The sequence below is a fragment of the Cyprinodon tularosa genome, unplaced genomic scaffold (genome assembly GCF_016077235.1).
Source record: "Cyprinodon tularosa strain WSP-4 unplaced genomic scaffold, ASM1607723v1 ctg69, whole genome shotgun sequence".
NCBI lineage: Eukaryota > Metazoa > Chordata > Actinopteri > Cyprinodontiformes > Cyprinodontidae > Cyprinodon > Cyprinodon tularosa.
In genome coordinates this window covers 2,245,918-2,265,791 of record NW_024039440.1, presented here as the reverse complement: position 1 = coordinate 2,265,791, position 19,874 = coordinate 2,245,918, and the positions used below count along the sequence as shown (strand labels likewise).

The window sequence follows — 19,874 nt, the reverse complement described above, 5'->3', positions numbered from 1 at the left end:
CGGTCCACCCTTTGCAGCTAGAACAGCTTCAACTCTTCTGGGAAGGCTGTCCACAAGGTTTAGGAGTGTGTTTATGGGAATTTTTGACCATTCTTCCAGAAGCGCATTTGTGAGGTCGCACACTGATGTTGGACGAGAAGGCCTGGCTCTCAGTCTCCGCTCTAATTCATCCCAAAGGTGTTCTATCGGGTTGAGGTCAGGACTCTGTGCAGGCCAGTCAAGTTCATCCACACCAGACTCTGTCATCCATGTCTTTATGGACCTTGCTTTGTGCACTGGTGCACAGTCATGTTGGAAGAGGAAGGGGCCAGCTCCAAACTGTTCCCACAAAGTTGGGAGCATGGAATTGTCCAAAATGTCTTGGTATGCTGAAGCATTCAGAGTTCCTTTCACTGGAACTAAGGGGCCAAGCCCAGCTCCTGAAAAACAACCCCACACCATAATCCCCCCTCCACCAAACTTTACACTTGGCACAATGCAGTCAGACAAGTACCGTTCTCCTGGCAACCGCCAAACCCAGACCCGTCCATCAGATTGCCAGATGGAGAAGCGCGATTCGTCACTCCAGAGAACGCGTCTCCACTGCTCTAGAGTCCAGTGGCGGCGTGCTTTACACCACCGCATCCGACGCTTTGCATTGCACTTGGTGATGTATGGCTTGGATGCAGCTGCTCGCCCATGGAAACCCATTCCATGAAGCTCTCTGCGCACTGTTCTTGAGCTACATGAAGTTTGGAGGTCTGTAGTGATTGACTCTGCAGAAAGTTGGCGACCTCTTCGCACTATGCGCGTCAGCATCCGCTGACCCCGCTCCGTCAGTTTACGTGGCCTACCACTTCGTGGCTGAGTTGCTGTCGTTCCCAAACACTTCCATTTTCTTATAATACAGCTGACAGTTGACTGTGGAATATTTAGGAGCGAGGAAATTTCACGACTGGATTTGTTGCACAGGTGGCATCCTATCACAGTTCCACGCTTGAATTCACTGAGCTCCTGAGAGCGACCCATTCTTTCACAAATGTTTGTAAAAACAGTCTGCATGCCTAGGTGCTTGAATTTATACACCTGTGGCCATGGAAGTGATTGGAACACCTGATTCCAATAATTTGGATGGGTGAGCAAATACTTTTGGCAATATAGTGTATATAAATCTACTCTTTATCACACGATATTGTCCCAAAATTTAGAAAATTTCTATAAAAAAAAAAAAAAAAATCCTCTCTTAAAATCTGTGGGGTTTTCTTTGTTATTTTATGCAGGCCTGTTAGTTATACGTCAGCTTGTACACCTAAATTCGGCCAATAATATATCAACGGACCTCTGTCAATCAAATTTTTTTGGTCATAGCATCTTGATTCATATGTCGCAGCTAATATACGCAATGGTTGAAATAAGAATAATTTACTTTACCATTGAGTTACAGTACGTCTCAGTGTTCACGGGGATGGACGTCTGTGTCTTCGGCAGGCGTAGAGCTAACAGAACTGGCAGAGTTGTGAGGCAAGGGCTCAAACATGTACGGCTGTAAGCCTTCTACACCAAACCAAGCTTCTGCTGCCCTGGTGTCCTCTTCCACAACTTCGTCCCCACTTTCCTCCTCTAAATAAAATATGTATGACGGAGGAGACTCATCCACGACCTCAGACACAAAACTCTCCTCCTCCTGCAGTTTTCCGCTGTCCATAGCGTTCCTTGACAGTGTCGTTTCTAAGTCACCAATTTAGTGCTACTGTCTCTACGGTCTCAATGTAATTTCCTATTTGGAACCTTCTAGCACTAAGTTGCTGGCAAGATACTTCTGAGAGACCGGCTACAATCTAACCCTAACTTGCTTGCGAACCTTCCGCCACAACAATCACACCCTCTTGATAAACAACCAATAAAATTCACTTTATTCACTCGTGTAAAGTCGTGCACCACTCGGTAGAATTCGGAAATGCAACAATTGGAACAGCCACTTCCCCACGACTTAAAAGGCATACCATGTAATAGCTTGTGCATACCTTTTGGCCACTAGGGGCACTAGATCAGCAACTGCCCGTATTTTGCTTCTACTAAACATTGAAAATACGGTAATAACAAAGATATGTGACTACAACTAGGAGCAAAGTGTTAACTTAACAGTCTAATAATAAATTTGAGAAAAGAGAATCTTTCAGCCCATGCCAACAAACAAAATCCTTTCCAGAATTGACTCTTGTTTTGCCTCGTACACAATCCCTTTCACATTTTCTCTTTCTAGCCTCCTCAGAAGGTTTAAACTTTTTCCTTTCCTCAAACATGACCAGTAGTCGAAAAGGAGTGAAAATAGTAGAGGAAAAGCCTTAGCTCCATGACAATATAAGAGCCTGTGGCCGTAAAGCGATACGTTCGTCCAGGTCACATGACCTGGCCAAAATCGATGCGTCTTCTCCTAACTTACATAGTCAGCGTTTCAAGAGGCTCATAGCATTGATGGTGTCAAGTGCTGTATATTGAACTGAGGAATCATTTTAAATAACTAATTTCTAGCAACTCTTTAGGTCAAAAAGTCAGCAGTGTGCCTTTAACCTCTGCTTACAAACAAAAACATGGAATGTCAATAATTTCCCCAACAGCTTTTCTTTTTCACAGCACATAAATTTATTGATGTCAAAAGATAAATACATTCAGTTCTACTGTGACAGTTTACAGCTGAATTGTGTGCTTTTTTTTTTTTTAAATCCCCCAAATGTTGATGTTTCACTTTACTTTTTTACCACTAAGTAGAGAAGTAGACGAGCAAATTCACATACAAATTCAACATTACAAACCTCACTTGGTCTTTTGGACATATTAAAAGCTATAGAGAGCAGTCCACTACTCCAAGGTGCAACGGTTCCAAATCTACAGTATTTACAGTACAACTATCCAAAATAAATAGATCTCAGGTAACAAGAAGATAAACAACATACTGACCCAGAAATTAATTCCAAAGTTACTACAGTTATTGATGATTGTTCAACTGGTCATGAAACAAAACAAAGATGTGGATGATTTGCTTGCCAACGAGCATTTAGCCACATCAGAATGGAAATGGAAGCTACTTTTATCATATTTCTTATAATACATGATGTTTGTATGTCTTTATGAGTCATTAAAGCCTGCTGACTTTAAATAACATGAAAGTTGGCTCCCATTAGGAATGTTCAACCAAATATACAGCTGGTATTGTTTGATTTAAGGTTGTAGGCAACACACATGAGGGATGGGATGGAAAACAAAATCACATTTAAGTTAAAGGGAATCTTGTCAAATTCAACCTGTAAATTGGCAAAGCATCTTGGAGCCAGACGAGACCTCAGATTTCAAGGCCATAGCATAACAAAGCTGTTAAAGAGACCCAGAGATAAGCCGGAATAGGTGAACTATCTATTCTGGCTCAAACTCGTTGCAGATTAGCTCTGGTGGGACGTCTTAATCTGTGTGCAGTAAGAGAAGGTAAGTTTGCCTTAAATGGTTTCCAATAGCCAGTCAAAAAGGCTGACTTGAAGAGATCTGCCCTCTTCTTCGGTCTCGTGTTGTGTATAGAACTGAGCCACGGCCTTAAACAAGTCTGCAATCCTCCATGCCTTCTGAGCCATTAGGTGGACCACCCTCTGGAACTAATCATGTTCAAAGAGTGAAAAACACTTGGTTATTTCTTGTGTGTTTGAATTTATTCCAACTGATATAGATGAATTGTTTAATGCTTACAAACCATCTGCTCTGTTCCATTTTCACCTACCTTTGTCACCCTCTTCTCCTTTGATCTTCTGAAGTAGAGAACAGGAAGTCCCAAATCAGAGGCAGCGATCCACTGCAGAGCCACTCTCAGCTCTGAGTCCTCACATTCTTGCTCGATGTCACAGTTCACCACTAAAAGCTGTCTGAGGTTACTGCTGCTGCCTGTAGCACCTCCTGAAGAGCCATCTAAAAGAAAAAAAATGAAAAGGAAAGGAGCACAGTGTATTAGTGGTCATCAATACCCAGCATGTGATAATACCATAAGGACTATGTTGGTGGATAAATTTGGTTTTAAGTATTAACAAAACAGTGCGTGCAGCTTCACACAGTAAATTACACTAAGCTCAGTTTTACCTAAAGTAAATAAAGATGATCTTAGACCTCTGCATCAATTGTGAGTTGATAAAACCAATGAAAATGTGTTATTTAAAGGGGTCATATAATGATTATATTTGGTATTTGGTGCTGTGTAACATTGGTTGGGCTGAAAATGGCATATTTGCTGTTCTATGAGCCCTGAAGCAAGCCTGGTTATAAGCCCTAAAATGAAAAGATGTTTTTTTTTCCTTTTATGGTATGCTCATGAATATTTAGATGAGCTGGCGCTGATTGGTTGGTTTACAACGAGCAAAGCTGCTCGCCACTACTCTGCGAAGATTCTTATTTTAACTGTTATTAGCTGTGACATATGAATCAAGATGCTATGATCAAAAAAAATTTGATTGACAGATGAGTGTTGATATATGATTGCCCGAATTTAGGTATTCAGGCTGACATATAACTAATTGGCCTGCATAAGATAATGAAAAAGCCCCCCACAAATTTTAAGACAGGATATTTTTTTTTAAATAGAAATTTTCTAAATTTTAGGACAATGTCGTCTGATAAAGAGTACATTTATATACATGTTTAACCCAGAATGATTTCACATCTAAACTTTATTTCCCTACGACTTTAAATACAGTTAAGCACAAATATATTTTTGCGCCTAGGACTTTAGGGGTTTCAGGGATTAACCTATTCCGACAAGAGAACAGTTATAATTCAGTTCTGTAAATTCAGGATTTTTGGTTTTGTGCGAGTTTGCTTGTGTGTAAATTTCAAATTATGAGTCAAACATAGAGCTTCTGACTGTTAGCTGCAGACCCTTTTACCTGCCCAGAGAGTTCACTGTTGTTACCATCACAGCGGTGTATGTCCCCCCCAGCGCTGATACAAAGGAGGCCATGAGTGTTCTCTATCGGACTGTCTCTGAGCTGCAATCTACACACACAGAGGGCGTTTTCATCATTGCTGGAGATTTTAATCAGGCGAATATGAAAACTGTTCTCCCTCATTTTTATCAACACGTGGATTTTGCTACTCGTGGAGAGAACACTCTGGACTTAGTTTATACAAACATAAAAGACGCATTCAGAGCAGCCCCCCGCCCCCACATCGGCTCCTCAGACCACCTTTCTGTGATGCTAATTCCTGCATACAGACCCCTGCTGATCAGAGCAAAACCTACAGTGAAGCAGGTGAGGGTCTGGACGGAGGGGGCCATGGATGCACTCCAGGACTGCTTTGAATGCTCTGAATGGGACATGTTCAAATCAGCAGCAACATATGACAACAAGATCAATGTTGATGAGTACGCCATGACTGTTTCAGCCTACATCAACCACTGCATCGAGGACGTCAGCACAACAAAGACCATCACCACCCGAGCCAACCAACGGCCCTGGATGACTGAGGAGGTCCGCCACGCGCTAAAAGCACGGAACTCAGCCTTCAAGTCTGGTGACAAGGAGGCACTGAGGACAGCTAGAGCCACCCTGAACCGTGCCATCAGGTTAGCAAAGCGGAACCATAACCAGAAAATCCAGCATCTGTTCCACGACGCCAACAACACCAGGAGCATGTGGCAAGGCATACGGGCGATCACAGACTACAACACGCCCCCTGCCCCGGTGGATGAAGTTGATGCTGACTTCCTAAACGGACTAAATAACTTCTTTGGGAGGTTTGAGGCACTAAATCGCACTCCAGCAGTGAAGGCTGTCCCACATCAGGAAGAGGAGGTTCTCTGCCTTGACACAGCCGACGTGTGGAAGACTCTGAGGAGGGTCAACCCGCGGAAGGCCCCAGGTCCCGACAACATACCTGGGCGGGTGCTCAAGGAGTGTGCAGGTCAGCTAGCTGGTGTCCTCACGGACATTTTTAACACCTCGCTGGAGCAAGCCACAGTGCCAGCATGCTTCAAGTCTGCCTCCATCATCCCAGTGCCAAAGAAACCTCAAGTCACCTGCTACAACGACTACCGGCCCGTCGCACTGACTCCCATCATGATGAAGTGCTTTGAAAGGCTGGTAAAGGAACACATCGTCTCCAGTCTCCCCCCAACACTCGACCCGTTCCAGTTTGCCTACCGGCGAAACCGCTCCACTGAGGACGCCATCTCCTCTGCTCTTCACCTGAGCCTGGCCCACCTGGAGGAGAAGAACACCCACGTGCGGATGCTGTTCCTGGACTTCAGTTCAGCGTTTAACACCATCATCCCACAGCACCTGGTGGGAAAGCTGGAACATCTGGGCTTCAACACACCCCTTCGAAACTGGCTGCTGGACTTCCTCACCAACAGACCTCAGTCAGTCCGGGTCGGTCAGAACACCTCTGATGTCATCACCCTCAGCACGGGCTCCCCTCAGGGCTGCGTCCTGAGCCCCCTGCTGTTCACCCTGATGACATATGACTGCGTCCCCAGGTTCACCACCAATCACATCGTGAAGTTTGCGGACGACACCACGGTGGTGGGCCTCATCAGGGACGACAACGACCGGGACTACAGAGAGGAGGTGGAGCAGCTGGTGGACTGGTGCAGTGAAAACAGTCTGATCCTGAACGTGGAGAAGACGAAGGAGATCATCGTCGACTTCAGGAAAAACCGCCCCCACCATGCTCCACTGCTCATCAACAGCTCAGCTGTGGAGGTGGTCAGCAGCACAAAGTTCCTGGGGGTGCACATCACGGACAACCTCACCTGGACTGTAAACACTTCATCTCTAGTGAAGAGGGCACAGAAGCGCTTGTACTTTCTGCGGAGGATGAGGAGAGCCCGCCTGCCCCCGCCCATCCTCACAACCTTCTACAGAAGCACCATAGAGAGCGTTCTGACCAGCTGTCTCTCTCTGTGGTGTGGAGGCTGCAGAGCTTCTGACTGGAAGAATGTGAGGAGGGTGGTGAGGACAGCGGAAGGAATCATTGGGGCTCCTCTTCCCTCCATTAAGGACATTTCATCACAGCGCTGTGTGTCCCGAGCCCGTAATATCATCAAAGACCCCTCACACCCCCACCATGGACTGTTCTCCCTGCTGCCCTCTGGAAAGAGGTTCCGCAGCATCCGCTGCAGATCCACCAGGTTGTGCAACAGCTTCTTCCCCACTGCCATCAGACTGTTGAACCTTTGATCCACAATCCGAACTCTGCACCTATTGCACATTATCGGGCATCAAATGCTGCTGAACTTTTAACTTTTAGCCCTTTAAATTGTTCATCTCATTGTATTTTTCAATAACGCATTTTTTGCACAAATGCCATTTTGCACTGAACCACTGCAACTTGCACACTGTCTCTTATCCTCTGCACTGTTCACACTTTGACCACTGCTGCACTTTTTGTATTTTTCTATAACTCGTGCCATTGTGAAATATCAATGCAACGTTCATAAGCTGTATGTAACGCAATTTCGTTCTGTATGCACCCTGTGCATACAAAATGACAAATAAAGAAGTCTAAGTCTAAGTCTAAGTCAAACACCCAAACAATGCTGATTCTCTAAGTGTTTCAGCAGCAGATTTCAACGTTAGGCTACTAGGCTGAAAATGAGCTGCAAAGTGGTGTGGACCTGCAGTAGCCAGTGCTGTGGCTTCATAGCAAGAAGGTCCAATGAGTGAAACTCTGACTTAAAGCTCTAATATAAATTCTTAACTGCCTTTATCATTTTAAGAAAAGTAAAACTTTGTCTGGCAGGTGTTTCCAGGCACTGATATGCTAAAATATCGCTGTAATAATGTGAGCAAACTCTTATTTTATTGGAATACCTATGTCTACCAATCGAATTAGGCATTAGTTGGAATCATGCAGAGTGGAAGAAGAAACTAAAGACATTTGAGGAAACTAGGTATTTCAAGACGTTTTCATAGCATTAAAAACAAAGACAACTCATACCTAAAATGTTGACCTTGGCTTCCTCCAGGTGGCCTTTCTTTGTCTCCTCACTGTGAACAGATATGAAAATTAAAAGTTATAATAACCTTCAGTATTTGAAAGGTATGCAATGGATTTTCTCAAATGGGATCGTTTGTATCTTAGAGAGTCAGTAAAATTGCAAAGAAAAAAGTTGCTGCGTTATTTCTACAATCCAAATGCAATATTTCTATGATCCAAATGCAAATATTATGCGGTTAGAACAGAAGATAATTAGTTATTACCGAGCACTGTTGAAGAATACGTTGGAGCAAAAAGCAGAGAGGACTTACATTATTCATGAGAGACTGCAATTTTGAACTTGAAAACAAGAGATTTCTGAACCTTTTCCATTAAATGAAACAATTTATTTTGAGATGGTATTATTTCTTTTTTTTCCCCACCAGATGTTATCTATATGAAGAATTAGCCTTTAAAAAAATTAAACAATCATGTTACCCCCAAAGTTCTTGGTTCCCTTACTGGTGGCATCAAAGGAATCTTGTATGTTGTATTTCACTATATGAGACCCTAATATCAAACATTGGAGGTACATTGGCCTGGTTTGTAAACCAGTTATTAAAGACATTGACTGACTGCCATCGGTGCTTTGAAGGTGGTCTTCTTCAACGTTAGACAATATTCATTTTTAGTTAGCTTTTAAAACATTATCTGTATGCTTCATTGAGCTCAAATCCCAACCCTGTTGAGGTAATTCAGCAGTTTCTAGAGTCTAACAGTTTAAGAGATTAGAAAATGTTTGCCATCCGTGGCACAAAAATCCATTTTTATATTATTTATTTTTTACTTTGCAAAATAAAATCAAAAAATCAAAAGACATGCTTTACCTAAGGGCCTGGGGGTGACAACATACAGCAATAATAATAAACAAATTATATTAATATTTTATTCCAACAAGACATTTTGTCACCATACATATGGTATTGATATCTTAATGAGTGGACCATGAGAAACATGCACCTTCTGGTGACTATGACAAACCTGATAATGGTGCTTTGAGAGGGAACTTCAGAAAAAGCATCCAGGTCAGCTAAGCCGAGGCTAGATGCACTGCTGGTCCCGTTTCTGCAATCAGGAAATTAGAAATGCTGGTAAACAAGTAGGAGACTAACTTAGCACAGTGATGCACATTGTGTTTCTGTTAGCTGGTGATCAACTTTGGTGACAGCTGTTGAGGAACTGGAGGCCAAAGCTGAGGGGGGAGCTGGTGAATTTGTCTTGCGGCGGGTTCCTTTGAATATGGGGATGGGGAGATCTGGAGATAGTTTAGGTGGGTAGGGTGGACAGGCAAGGCTGGCAGCCATGCCCTTGTGTCACTACATGGATTAGGGATGAAGTGGAGTTTGAATAAGCAGATAAATGGAGAGCTAGCAGGAAGCAGCGGTTATTATTGTTGTTTATTAGAAACATTTTACTGCTACTATGAATGTGAAGAGAAATATAGCTTATTTTCTTTTCTGTGTCTTATATAGTTTTATATCAGGGAACTACAGGGTTACTAAAAAGTAAACTTTAGAAATTATGTTAAAAAAGTAAGGCTCATGATACATTAAAGTTTGATCTATTTCAACCATTTATAATCTCTTCTATGATTATCAGTTACAGCTAACAAAAATCCTACATTCTGTTTCTCTGAAAGAATGCAACATAAGATGAATAAAAATGATTATCAAAACAGAAATAGTATAAAGTGCATGAACTGAAAGGTCAGAGCTCCTTTTGTATAAATGACTGCATCATTGTGGTGTGGAAATTCATTGTTTAGGTTGCAGTGTTAAGCTGCTTGAATAATGTCCTTCAGATCATTATTGTTGCCCATTTTACTCCCATCTTCTGTTTAGCAATACTTTGTAGAGTGTCAGATGGCTCAGTTTCCTCATCAGTCAAGCAGAGAGATATTAGGTGAAAAAAAACCAATGAACTGACACCAGCAGCAGACAAGACTGGTCAAGTCATCATTACAGAAACTACACCTTAAGCATATTTGCCTGGGAGAATCGCTCTACATCCGGCTTTCAAAAGAAAAACAATAGTTGTAGCCAACCTCCTGTATACATCGCTGTGTGGCGTCTCTTAGAGCAATATTTCAACTGCGTGCCTACTAAGACTGCCTCAAAATCTATACTAGGACCTTATCATTGCTGCTGCTTTTGCACCATTTTCAAACACAATATCTTTCCACTTAGTTTTCCACTATGATACTTGGATACAGCACCCTGGAAACAGCTAACATTTTTAGTAGTGACTTTTTTATTGGCTTAGCCTTCCTATGGAGGATGTAAATTAATATTCGCTGGAAAAAAGTCAAGTGAGAGCTCTTTGCCATGGTTTTGTAGGCCAAGATATTTCTGAATTAGAAGTCCATTTCTATTGCACTTTTTTTCTGAGAAACAGAATATTTAGAAGCCATACTCATCAAAATAAAAATAGTCATATGTCTACCTATAAGCTTTCTTATATGTACATGTTTTTATCTCTGTCACACTCCGATTTTACACTGTGGTGCAATAAAACAAACCCTCTTTATTTAATTCTTAATAAACATCTGATATAGGTTTACTGGTGTGTTATACCATGTATAAAGTATAAGTTTCAAAAAAATTTTACAAAATAGTAAAAATAACATACTTGATAAGATAATCTTATTTTATTTCCTTTATAAAAGTACAAGTAGAAGCCTTTTTAATTTTCCTAATATTTTTGCCAATATTGTGGTATATTAGCTGTTTTTTTTATTATATTTTTAAAGCAAATCAGGTTATGCTCTACTTTAAACTTGTTTCAAGTCTAATATCTTTCTAGAGGCATTTTGAAGGATATAATGGTCTAGTTTATTATGGACTAACAATGAGCTCCTAGGTACACTTAGCTTTTGCTGCTGTGGTTAACAATAACAGCAGGAAGTTAGTTGGGTTGGCAGGAAAGGACACGAGTGTCAGAAGCAATGGGCCAATGAGAGTGGAGTGTGGGTGGGAAGAGCAGTAGCAGCGTCTGGAGCGGGATTGAGGCGCAATAGTTACTGACCCCTCACTCAGCTGGATAAAACTACTGGTCTCCTCGTGGGGGTCATCTTCAGGAGTTACATGAGACCAGCTCCCCATGCTCTCTTCACTGCTAGCACTCATTGAGCGCTTGTCCCTCTTCACTACTGCAGCCACCGCCACAGCTGGTCTGTCCCTTTCACTGCTGGGGAGAGCACACCGCAACATGGTGGGAGTGACCAGCTACTGGTTGAGCACAATGACTGCTACAAAATCTTTAGAAACTCTGAATGATGTTCTCAAATCCTTCCGTTCACAGTTGGTATGCTGGATTTCTCAAAAACTACAAAGCATTTTAACAGGCCACAATAGGTTAATTCCACCAAATCTGCATAACACTCATTAACTTATTATAAGCAGAAAGTCTTTAGAAAATAAAACCATGATGCGCAACATGAATGCAAAGCTAATTTATTTCAGTGTCTTCTGTGCATTAGAAAACATCCTTTCTCGTGGGAACTTGTGTGTTTCTTAGCTTCTTTTTTTTGCTTGCAAACTTATTAAATTAAGCCATAATTAGATCTTTGAAGGTTGTCATCCTCAACAGTTCTTGAGGGAAATCAGTTTAATTGAACAGGCGAGTGATTGAGTTCCTCTCCCACATAAGGGAATAACAGTTGCACTCCACTTGTTTCAGGATTGCATGTATTGTGAAGTGAACAGAAGCATGACTCTCTTGAGACCTGTAAGACTGTCAGCTTTTCATTTACTGTTGAGAATTACTCATTTTGAGGATATAATCATTACTGAAGTGTACAATATCATATTTTGGGATTAAATAGTATTACTTGTGTGGATAAATGGCAAAAATATTATTTGTCTTACATGTTAAACTATTGTCTATTGTCTAGAAATTGAAGGAAAATAACACTAACCGTGTTGCATTCTGTTCCTAATGATTTGTTTCCCTCCAAATGTCAAGAATATTCAACCAAATCAATGTAATTCATATTTCATCTCTAAATTTTTATAACAGACATCTTCTTTTTTATCATAGTAATACATTACATTATAAGTTTACTTTAAAGCCTGTAGTCAACATTCCGTTCTTAAATCTGGGTGGGACACTTAATGTTTTCATTAAGGATTTCACAATTTAAACTAGCCTTACAAGTTGTTATTGTCTTACATTAATGAAAATATATTTCTGCTTTTGCCTATAAGGCAAACTACAGTGGAGACTTCCCTATTCTTTGCAACGAAATTCTTTAAGAATATCTTAATCTGGTACAAAAGAAAGCTGTTTTTGCCAGCAGTATTATGGTTTTAGGCGGGACATTTCACTGTGATGGAAGATCACAGCGAAATGTCACATCACCACACATCTGTTTTGTCAGAAATCGATTTTCCTCTTTGAAAGAGGAACAGTGAGTGTTAAGTTGTAGTTTCTCATGGGGTCTGCTGCTATTTTATTTGTTACTATAATAGGGCAAAACCAAATTTGCTAGATAGGCCCTTGGAGTATCTTCACCCATTTACAGTAGCTAGTGGAATTCTTCTGAATTTTCTTCCATTACACACACAAAGAAATTATAAAAATAAATCTTTTTCTCCACAAAAAAAGTTTTGTGTTCCATAACTCATTTACTTTTTTTTAATTATGTAGCTGTCATTCTGCTTTTTTTTTGCTGTACCTTTATCTTTTTATAAAGCATCTGTAAAATATACCATAATTTAATATTTACATTGCAAGTTTTTACTGAAATTAATGGCTTCATTGAAGAGACTGGGGTCTTAAAATTTCTATGTCTTGCGTTATCAGCTGGTATCTGGGTGGTTTAAAATGTAGCATAATGTTTTCCTCTGAGGCAAAGCCCTTGTGATTGCTTTCCAATTAAAGCGTATGATGAAAACGTGAAACATGATAACAATTATACTCTGAGCGCTTTATCTATGTAGTAAAGAAATTGTCTAAAAATAGGATATTTTACACATTTATAAGTTGTAGCTGAAATCCTTCCAGTGTTGACTGGAGAGAAAAAAAAAAGTCTGACCTTAGTCACAAAGTCATGGCATACAAAGAATATCTTGATATGTTCTTAGAAAGATGTGGAAAAATGCTATATTGGACATATTGGTTTACCATAATGTAAAACACAACTATAACAACTTAGAATATATTCAAGTCATACATAAAAATACATAATAATGAAATTAACAATAATAATAGTAATAAGGGCTATGAATAATGGTGTTTAACTTTACAAATATTTAAATGTATCTACAGATTTTTGTTTAAATAAAGTGTCACTTTGTCCAAGTCTTTGTTTAAGTAACTATGACCTCTCATAGTTAAAAAAATTAACAAAAACCAGTAACATTTAATTTTTGCTGCATTACAGAGTACAGCATTTATATTGTAAAAACATTGTACAGTACAGTATTTTATTTGTTTATTTTCTGAACTCTTTCCCCTATTCTGTTATTTTTATACACTTTTTTAAGGTCCACATTTGTGGGACCACTTTTGATATCATCTTTTTGCTGCTGAGGCACAACAATGTCCCCATTGTGAGACAATAAAGGGATTTTCTATTCTATTCTAAAAAAATTAATATCACTATCTTTCAAAATGTCTTGTAAAAACATCTGTTTGGTTTGCTTTAGACATGTAAGAACAATAGTACAAACTCCCCCTTGCTTCATTCTTTTTAGGTTTGTTTGGGTATTATAAATACCTCTTTGTTTATGTGTTGCGTCTTCAATGTGGTATCCAAGAGTGACACTTATTAAAGGGAGTTTGAATGGACAAAAGGGGAAGAGACAAAAAAGCCTTCTCCACATAGCGCATCAAACAAACAGCATGAGTGACGTTTTGTATTTTGAGTCAAAGGTTTTGTTAAACCTCACATTCTGTTGAAATTGATTAGCTTTGTGTGTCAATACTTCCCTTTTGTGCCAGTAAGTCTTTAATTAAACTCTAGCAATAGCATTGTTGTGCTCTATTACTTCTTAGGAGGCGTTTAAATGTTTACTTCTCAACCCACCCATGTAATCTTTTCTGATGTATTGTATTGACAGAAAATTCTGGTGAATAAATAAAAAAAATATGTCTGTTTTAACATGAAATGAGCCTCTACAGGGCTGTGATTTGTGTAACAATACCTGCTGCTACTGGCAATAGATATCTCCACCCGCATGGCATCTACAGATGCTTCCTGTGGTCCTTCTCCTGTCCTTTCAGCAGTTGAAAGAGTCTCTTCCACCCTCTGATCTCCCTCAATGTGGATGAGTGGCACATCTCTTGGACTCCTGGGACAGGCTGTGTTACTATCAAAACTTCCAGACCCAATGGCAGCACCAGCTTGCTCCTGGCTGGACCTATTTCGACTGCATGTCAGATGGGACTGTTTAAAGCCTCTCCTCCTCTCAACAACAGGTGTGTGTGACTGCATGTGTGACCCAGCCATTGTCCCAGCCATGTCAAGCTGTCCTCCTAAAGCAGACTTGCCAATGTCAACAATGTCAGCTGCCAGTCGATTGGCAAATTGCTGCACATGAGGCTGCAAGTCTCCTGAAGCCTCCAACTCAATACTGTCCTCCGGATCAGCAATGATCTTGTTCTTTCTCATTAAGGACTCAATAGAGCTTGACCAGGTCTCATGGATCAGCATGTCAGTAATCTGATCAGTCTTACCCCTTTGATAGAGGCAGGAATCTGACTTGCACAATCCTGTTGCTGATACCGAATTGGTGGGAAAGATATTAAGAGTGTCTCCGTACACATTACGTGCAAATCCATCAAAGGAGTTGGCTTTAATGGGTGAGTTGACTGTCAATCGGGAGTCTGAGGAGCGTCGGTCAGGTACAGAAGATTGCCGTATACAGAAGGGAGTTCTAGGAGTAGGAGGGAAAAGGCTGTTGCTCCACTCTTTAGTTTTGGCAATTCCATAGTCTTTGTTCTCTTTGTCCATGTCCCGAAGCATGAAGCGGTAGAATTCCTCTGTTATGCTCTCCGTGCTAGACTGTTTAGAGAGGCAGGAAGATGCCCTGACATTAAGGTGACCATTTTTCTTTGTTGCAGCCTGCTGAACGGCTGCAGCCAGGATGTTGCTTGCGTTCTTTCCTGCGTAGTAATCCAGCAAAAGGTCAAAGCCTCTGCCCTCAGTCTCCATTTGGTTTACCATAAACCGTGAGAACTCATCTGTGATGCTCTCACAACTGGACTGCTTAGAAATGGAGCTGCCACGGCTTAAGTTCTGACCTAAGCGACAGCCTGGGCCAAGAGTATTGGGTGCGCCTGTAGGGTCTGTGTCTTCTTCTGGAATGCTCTCATAACTAGATGCCTTTACACGACTCCACTTTTCACACTGTAGCCTGCTGCGCTGCTGGCCTGGCTTGGAGGTATCAATCACATTGAGTTCAGGGCAATTCATGATTCTCGCTGTGACTTCAGAGGCAAAGAGGGAGAATGGGTCCTGCGGCTCATCAAGGTTGACCGATTCATCCACCACGCGGTTTACCAGCCTCTCCATTAGTTCTGGTTGCTCCTCTGTTTTTCTCTTAATTTCACTAAGCCGTGGTGCTCTATGTTTTCTAGAGGCAGCATTGCTGCTTTGAGACTCCTTTCTCCTTAAAACTGTACGGCAGGCTGGCATCAAATAGGTCTCTGCTACTTCTGATGATGTCCCATTAAGAGCACAAAACCAAGGCTGTTTCCCAGAGGAGTTTTCCAGACAAATGGCTGCCAGTTCTGTAGCCATTGATACGACTGTGGCAGCCAAATCCTCAGCATAGCAACTGATAGGTGCCCTAAAGTCAGAGTCCCCTCTTACAGAGAGAAGAGAGCCACATGAGTTGAGAGATGACTGTGAGATTAAAGAAGGGTGTTTGCCATCACTGCCCATCATTAATCTGCCCCTCCTCTCTGTGCTGTGAACTTGTATTTCACTTGAAGGTTCTCTGATGGCACCGTTGTTTTGCTGCAGATCAGGCAAGTCTTTAAGTTTAGGCTGACTTTGTCTGCGTTGGGATTGCAACAGTTGTTCTTTAAAGTTTGCCTTGGAGGGAGAAGCCATTACATCCTCAAGGTCATGGCCCTGTTTCTGCTTTAGTTCAGGAATCATGGAAAACCTCTCTGTGCAGTGGAACATACCACTCAGGTTCTCGCTATTAGTAGAGTGAGTATTACCAACTAAGGTTTTTAATTGATTTAATGGATCCTTATTCTCCTTTGCATCAATAGGCTTCTGAGAGCAAATCTCGGGTGTTTCCTCTGACCCTTCGTCACCCATGGATATATGACTGATCTTTTTCTGGGTCAAGAAGAGGATTTCAAATAACAAGTTGTTTACACTGTCCTGAAGAAATACCTGGAGGCTGGGAGAATCTTTTCCAGCACCCTCCAGTTCCTTTTTTTTTTTTGCCTTCTCTAAAGCATGTTTGAACAGGCTGTCAGCAACCTCGTTTATTAGGTCATCCACCTCACTTTCCTCCAAGCAGCATTTTTTTGGACATGTAATGCCATCCACTATTTTGTTGTGTGTGGTTTCCAGCAAGTGTGCTACACTATTGTAGCCTTGTGGTTGAGTCAGGACTTCTGCTGCTTCCCTATGCAAAACCTCAGCAATATTAGCTCGAAATGCTTCCACACTTGTACCCGCTGCCACATTGCAGTGCAGTGGGAAGGCTGTGGAGGCCTTGGCTGCAGACATTAGACCATGGGAAGCCGTGTAGACCTCGGTTGAATCTGCATCAGATTCAAAACTTGCTACTGGAACTTCAGCTAGATCCACTGCTGCAACTGCTCCAGCTACTTGAGCTATGCTACCCATAGCCGAGGAGACAGAATAGTCACTTTTTTTCTTTACTTCCTGCGACTCCTCCTCTTTTAACTCAACTGAAGCAGTTTCAAGAGTAACCTTTTCGGTCAGTTGTGGTGAAGAAATGGTTCCAATAATAGTGGCTGCACAGGCCAAAGCTAACTCAACATGTTCATGTCCATCACTGTGTTGAGGAGCCTCAGCCTGGGTGCCAGTCTCAGTCATTTCCTGTGCTTTGACAGGGTTGCTTTGATCATGCAGGTTTGGTGTTTGCATCTCTGACCAATCTGCAGCTCCATCAGAATTGTCTGGGCTCTGGACTATCACAATTTTGGGTAGTTCAAAAGAGCAGGTACGCTGCTGTGAAGGCTGTAAGGTCTTTGAAGGTCTGTTGGAAGTAGAGACGGACACACTAATCGCTGCCTCAGGGACAAAGGAAGTTTCATCTTGAGAAAGTCGTATGAAGGCATCTTGCAATACCGACTCAGCTAGATTGGTTGCGTAGTGGCCAGCTGATTCTTTTGTATGAAGACTTGCGCTGGGAAGCCCCTCCTTTTTTATGTCACTATCATCCTGGCTTTGATGACGAGCCAGCTGTCCCCTGTGACATGCATGTCTGACAGAGTGTTTCTGTGCAGCCTCGACTGAGCTGTGCCCCATGTCACCACTCTCTGGTTCTGTGAGGAGAAATGGGTAAAGATGGGGAATGAAGAATGTTCAAAGTGTCCGGAGTGATCAAAAATGAACTCGGTTAGCTAAAAGCTACTACAAAAACAATATAAACTTCTTTTTGCCCATGGATGATGTTCCTCCCATTTGTAACAGCTTTAAAGATGATCTCATTCTCTTTTATTTATTATTCATGGTCATAACACAATGTCCTACCAAAAAGAGAAAATGAAAATTACCATTTTTTAAGGCATCATCTTCACTGTCCTCCCCGAGCTGTTCTGATGCTGTCTGGAAGTCCTCTTCAATAGATGAGATTGAACGATTGGTGTCATCATCAACCCTCTGTCCAGGAGCTCGGCCCTGCTGAAACTGTTGATCTTTCCCCCACTGCAGTCCAATCAGAAACTTGTTGATCTCAAAGATGATGCTGGCAGGAGTGGTATAGAGCCTCTTTCCCGAAGATGGAAGCAAACACGCACCTGTGCGCTGTCTGCCCTGAAAGGACGAACACAAGACAGATATCTAGAAATGTACATTATATTCTACATGCCTGCATAAAAACAAACTAGGAGTTAATTTTAATCCAAGCTCAGTTGTAAAGAAAAAAAAAAAAAGGTAAAATGACTGATGTGCCAAGTTCTTAGTTTTCTACAGAAATCTTATACTAGGTTAATGATCCATGCATGTCACACCGTTTACTGACCTTAACAGTTTCTACTATACATTAGGTAAGTAAAAATTATTCAAAGGGGATTTACTAGGGACCACTAAAGAGGAAGGGAAAATTTACTTATGGTGTTACATGTTGATGTGAATGTTTTTGTCAGAATTTTTTTTCGTTTTTATAAAAAAAAAAAACTAATGCAAGACCAAATATGTTCTATACATTAAAATACAATGGTTTGGAAGGGCTGACAAACCTTGCAATATATTTTCATTGTAACCTGGTGGTTATCAGACTATAACCTCTGGATTCCAAGCACAATGCCCCAATCCACCACTCAGTCACGTGACAAATTCTCATTGATTAAAGTTCGTAAATGATATCCTATTATTTGCATTTGTTTAGTGAACAATTAGTCGGATAATCACCAACCACAGTTTGTTCTCAACCAACAAATACATTTTATCTTTGATTTAAAAAAATATACAATTAAATGTCTCATCTAGAGTAGTAAAATATACAGTGGCTGCCAATGATGCAAAGAGTGACAAAGCCACAAACATTTTCTATATAAAATAAAAATAAATAAATAAAAAGCGCAGAAAAGTTCAATGTTCTTGTGTAAATAAAGGGCTGTTTAAATTAGTACTTTTTTGGGTGACTGGATGAACATCTAAAGGCTCAGGTGTGACCAGAGAGTCTTAAAATTTTGTTGATAAGTCAAGCATAGACTAGATGGACGGGTTACAAAGACAATGCCTCCTTTGAGCAATTGCACATGGTTACATAAAAGCATTTTAAACAAGTTCTACAATCTGTTGCTTGTTGGCTTTGCATTATATCCATTTATTAAAAAAAAGAGAACATATAGTATTACATAAGATAAAGACTGATATTTATAATTAATTACAAAAAACACAAAATAAACAACACAGCAAGTATTGATGCCAAAGGAGGTAAAAATCTAAGCACACTAAATTGCTACATAAGGGAACAAACAGTAAACTGCTTTTTTATTTGTGATTATTACAGAGAATGAAGAAAAACTGCAAGATGTGTGTCAAATTTACCTGCAGGGGGGAGTGTGGGTGTGTTTGGCATTGTTCTGAGGTTCCCAGGCCTCCAAGCAGCAGGATCTCATTTTCTTTGGGCTGACGGACGGTCAGTAATTCAACAAGCCTTGGCAAGTCTGGAGACACTGATGCCAGTTTCTACAAGACACACGCCAACCACAGAGTCAATGCTTAATGATGGGGAAAAAAAGTTCTTATGAAACTTTAGAACTAAATATCATATGTTTTCTGTGGATTCAGGTCAAGTCTATGTAATTGCAGGTTCCCTCCTGTGAGAAGCCCTGAACTCTATGGAATCATAATTGATCGCCCACTACCAGCTACGAAATCTGCATATCATCTAACAAATAAACCCTCTAATTTTGGGTAATGATCTTGAAGCCATGGCAACAGAAGAGAGATTTTTATATGAATAACAAAGAACAGTGTCTGAGTGATGTAAAGGGGGCAGGGAAGACAACAGAAAGATACCAAGAGGGCGAGAGAGTAAATGAGCAAGAAACTGACTCACCTTTTTGTTTTCATCATCTTGACAGTTTTTCTTTTGAGGGTCCAGATTGACAAAACAGATCTGAATAAAACACAGATAAAGGTATAACATCAGAGAAACAACAGAGACACCGAAATATCTAACAAAAAACTGTACACTCATTGCCTAAAACGATACATG

At 40.9% G+C, this 19,874-nt stretch overlaps 1 protein-coding gene across 4 annotated transcripts in view; it reads right to left on the bottom strand.

Moving 5' to 3' along the window:
• Positions 1-2,598: 2,598 nt before the first annotated feature.
• LOC119771809 (SPHK1 interactor, AKAP domain containing) overlaps positions 2,599-19,874 on the bottom strand; it is a 151,835-nt gene continuing 134,559 nt past the window's right edge. For 3 of the 4 annotated variants that reach the window (XM_038267970.1, XM_038267972.1, XM_038267973.1), the window contains 9 exons: positions 19,716-19,775; positions 19,202-19,342; positions 17,704-17,962; positions 14,139-17,472; positions 11,017-11,178; positions 8,974-9,057; positions 7,954-8,003; positions 3,746-3,930; positions 2,599-3,623 (listed from right to left, as the gene is read on the bottom strand). In XM_038267970.1, coding sequence (XP_038123898.1) covers positions 3,471-3,623; positions 3,746-3,930; positions 7,954-8,003; positions 8,974-9,057; positions 11,017-11,178; positions 14,139-17,472; positions 17,704-17,962; positions 19,202-19,342; positions 19,716-19,775 — 4,428 coding nt within the window. In that variant the 3' untranslated portion in view covers positions 2,599-3,470. The remainder of the gene's footprint in view (positions 3,624-3,745; positions 3,931-7,953; positions 8,004-8,973; positions 9,058-11,016; positions 11,179-14,138; positions 17,473-17,703; positions 17,963-19,201; positions 19,343-19,715; positions 19,776-19,874) is intronic. The other variant, XM_038267974.1, reaches the window with a different exon arrangement.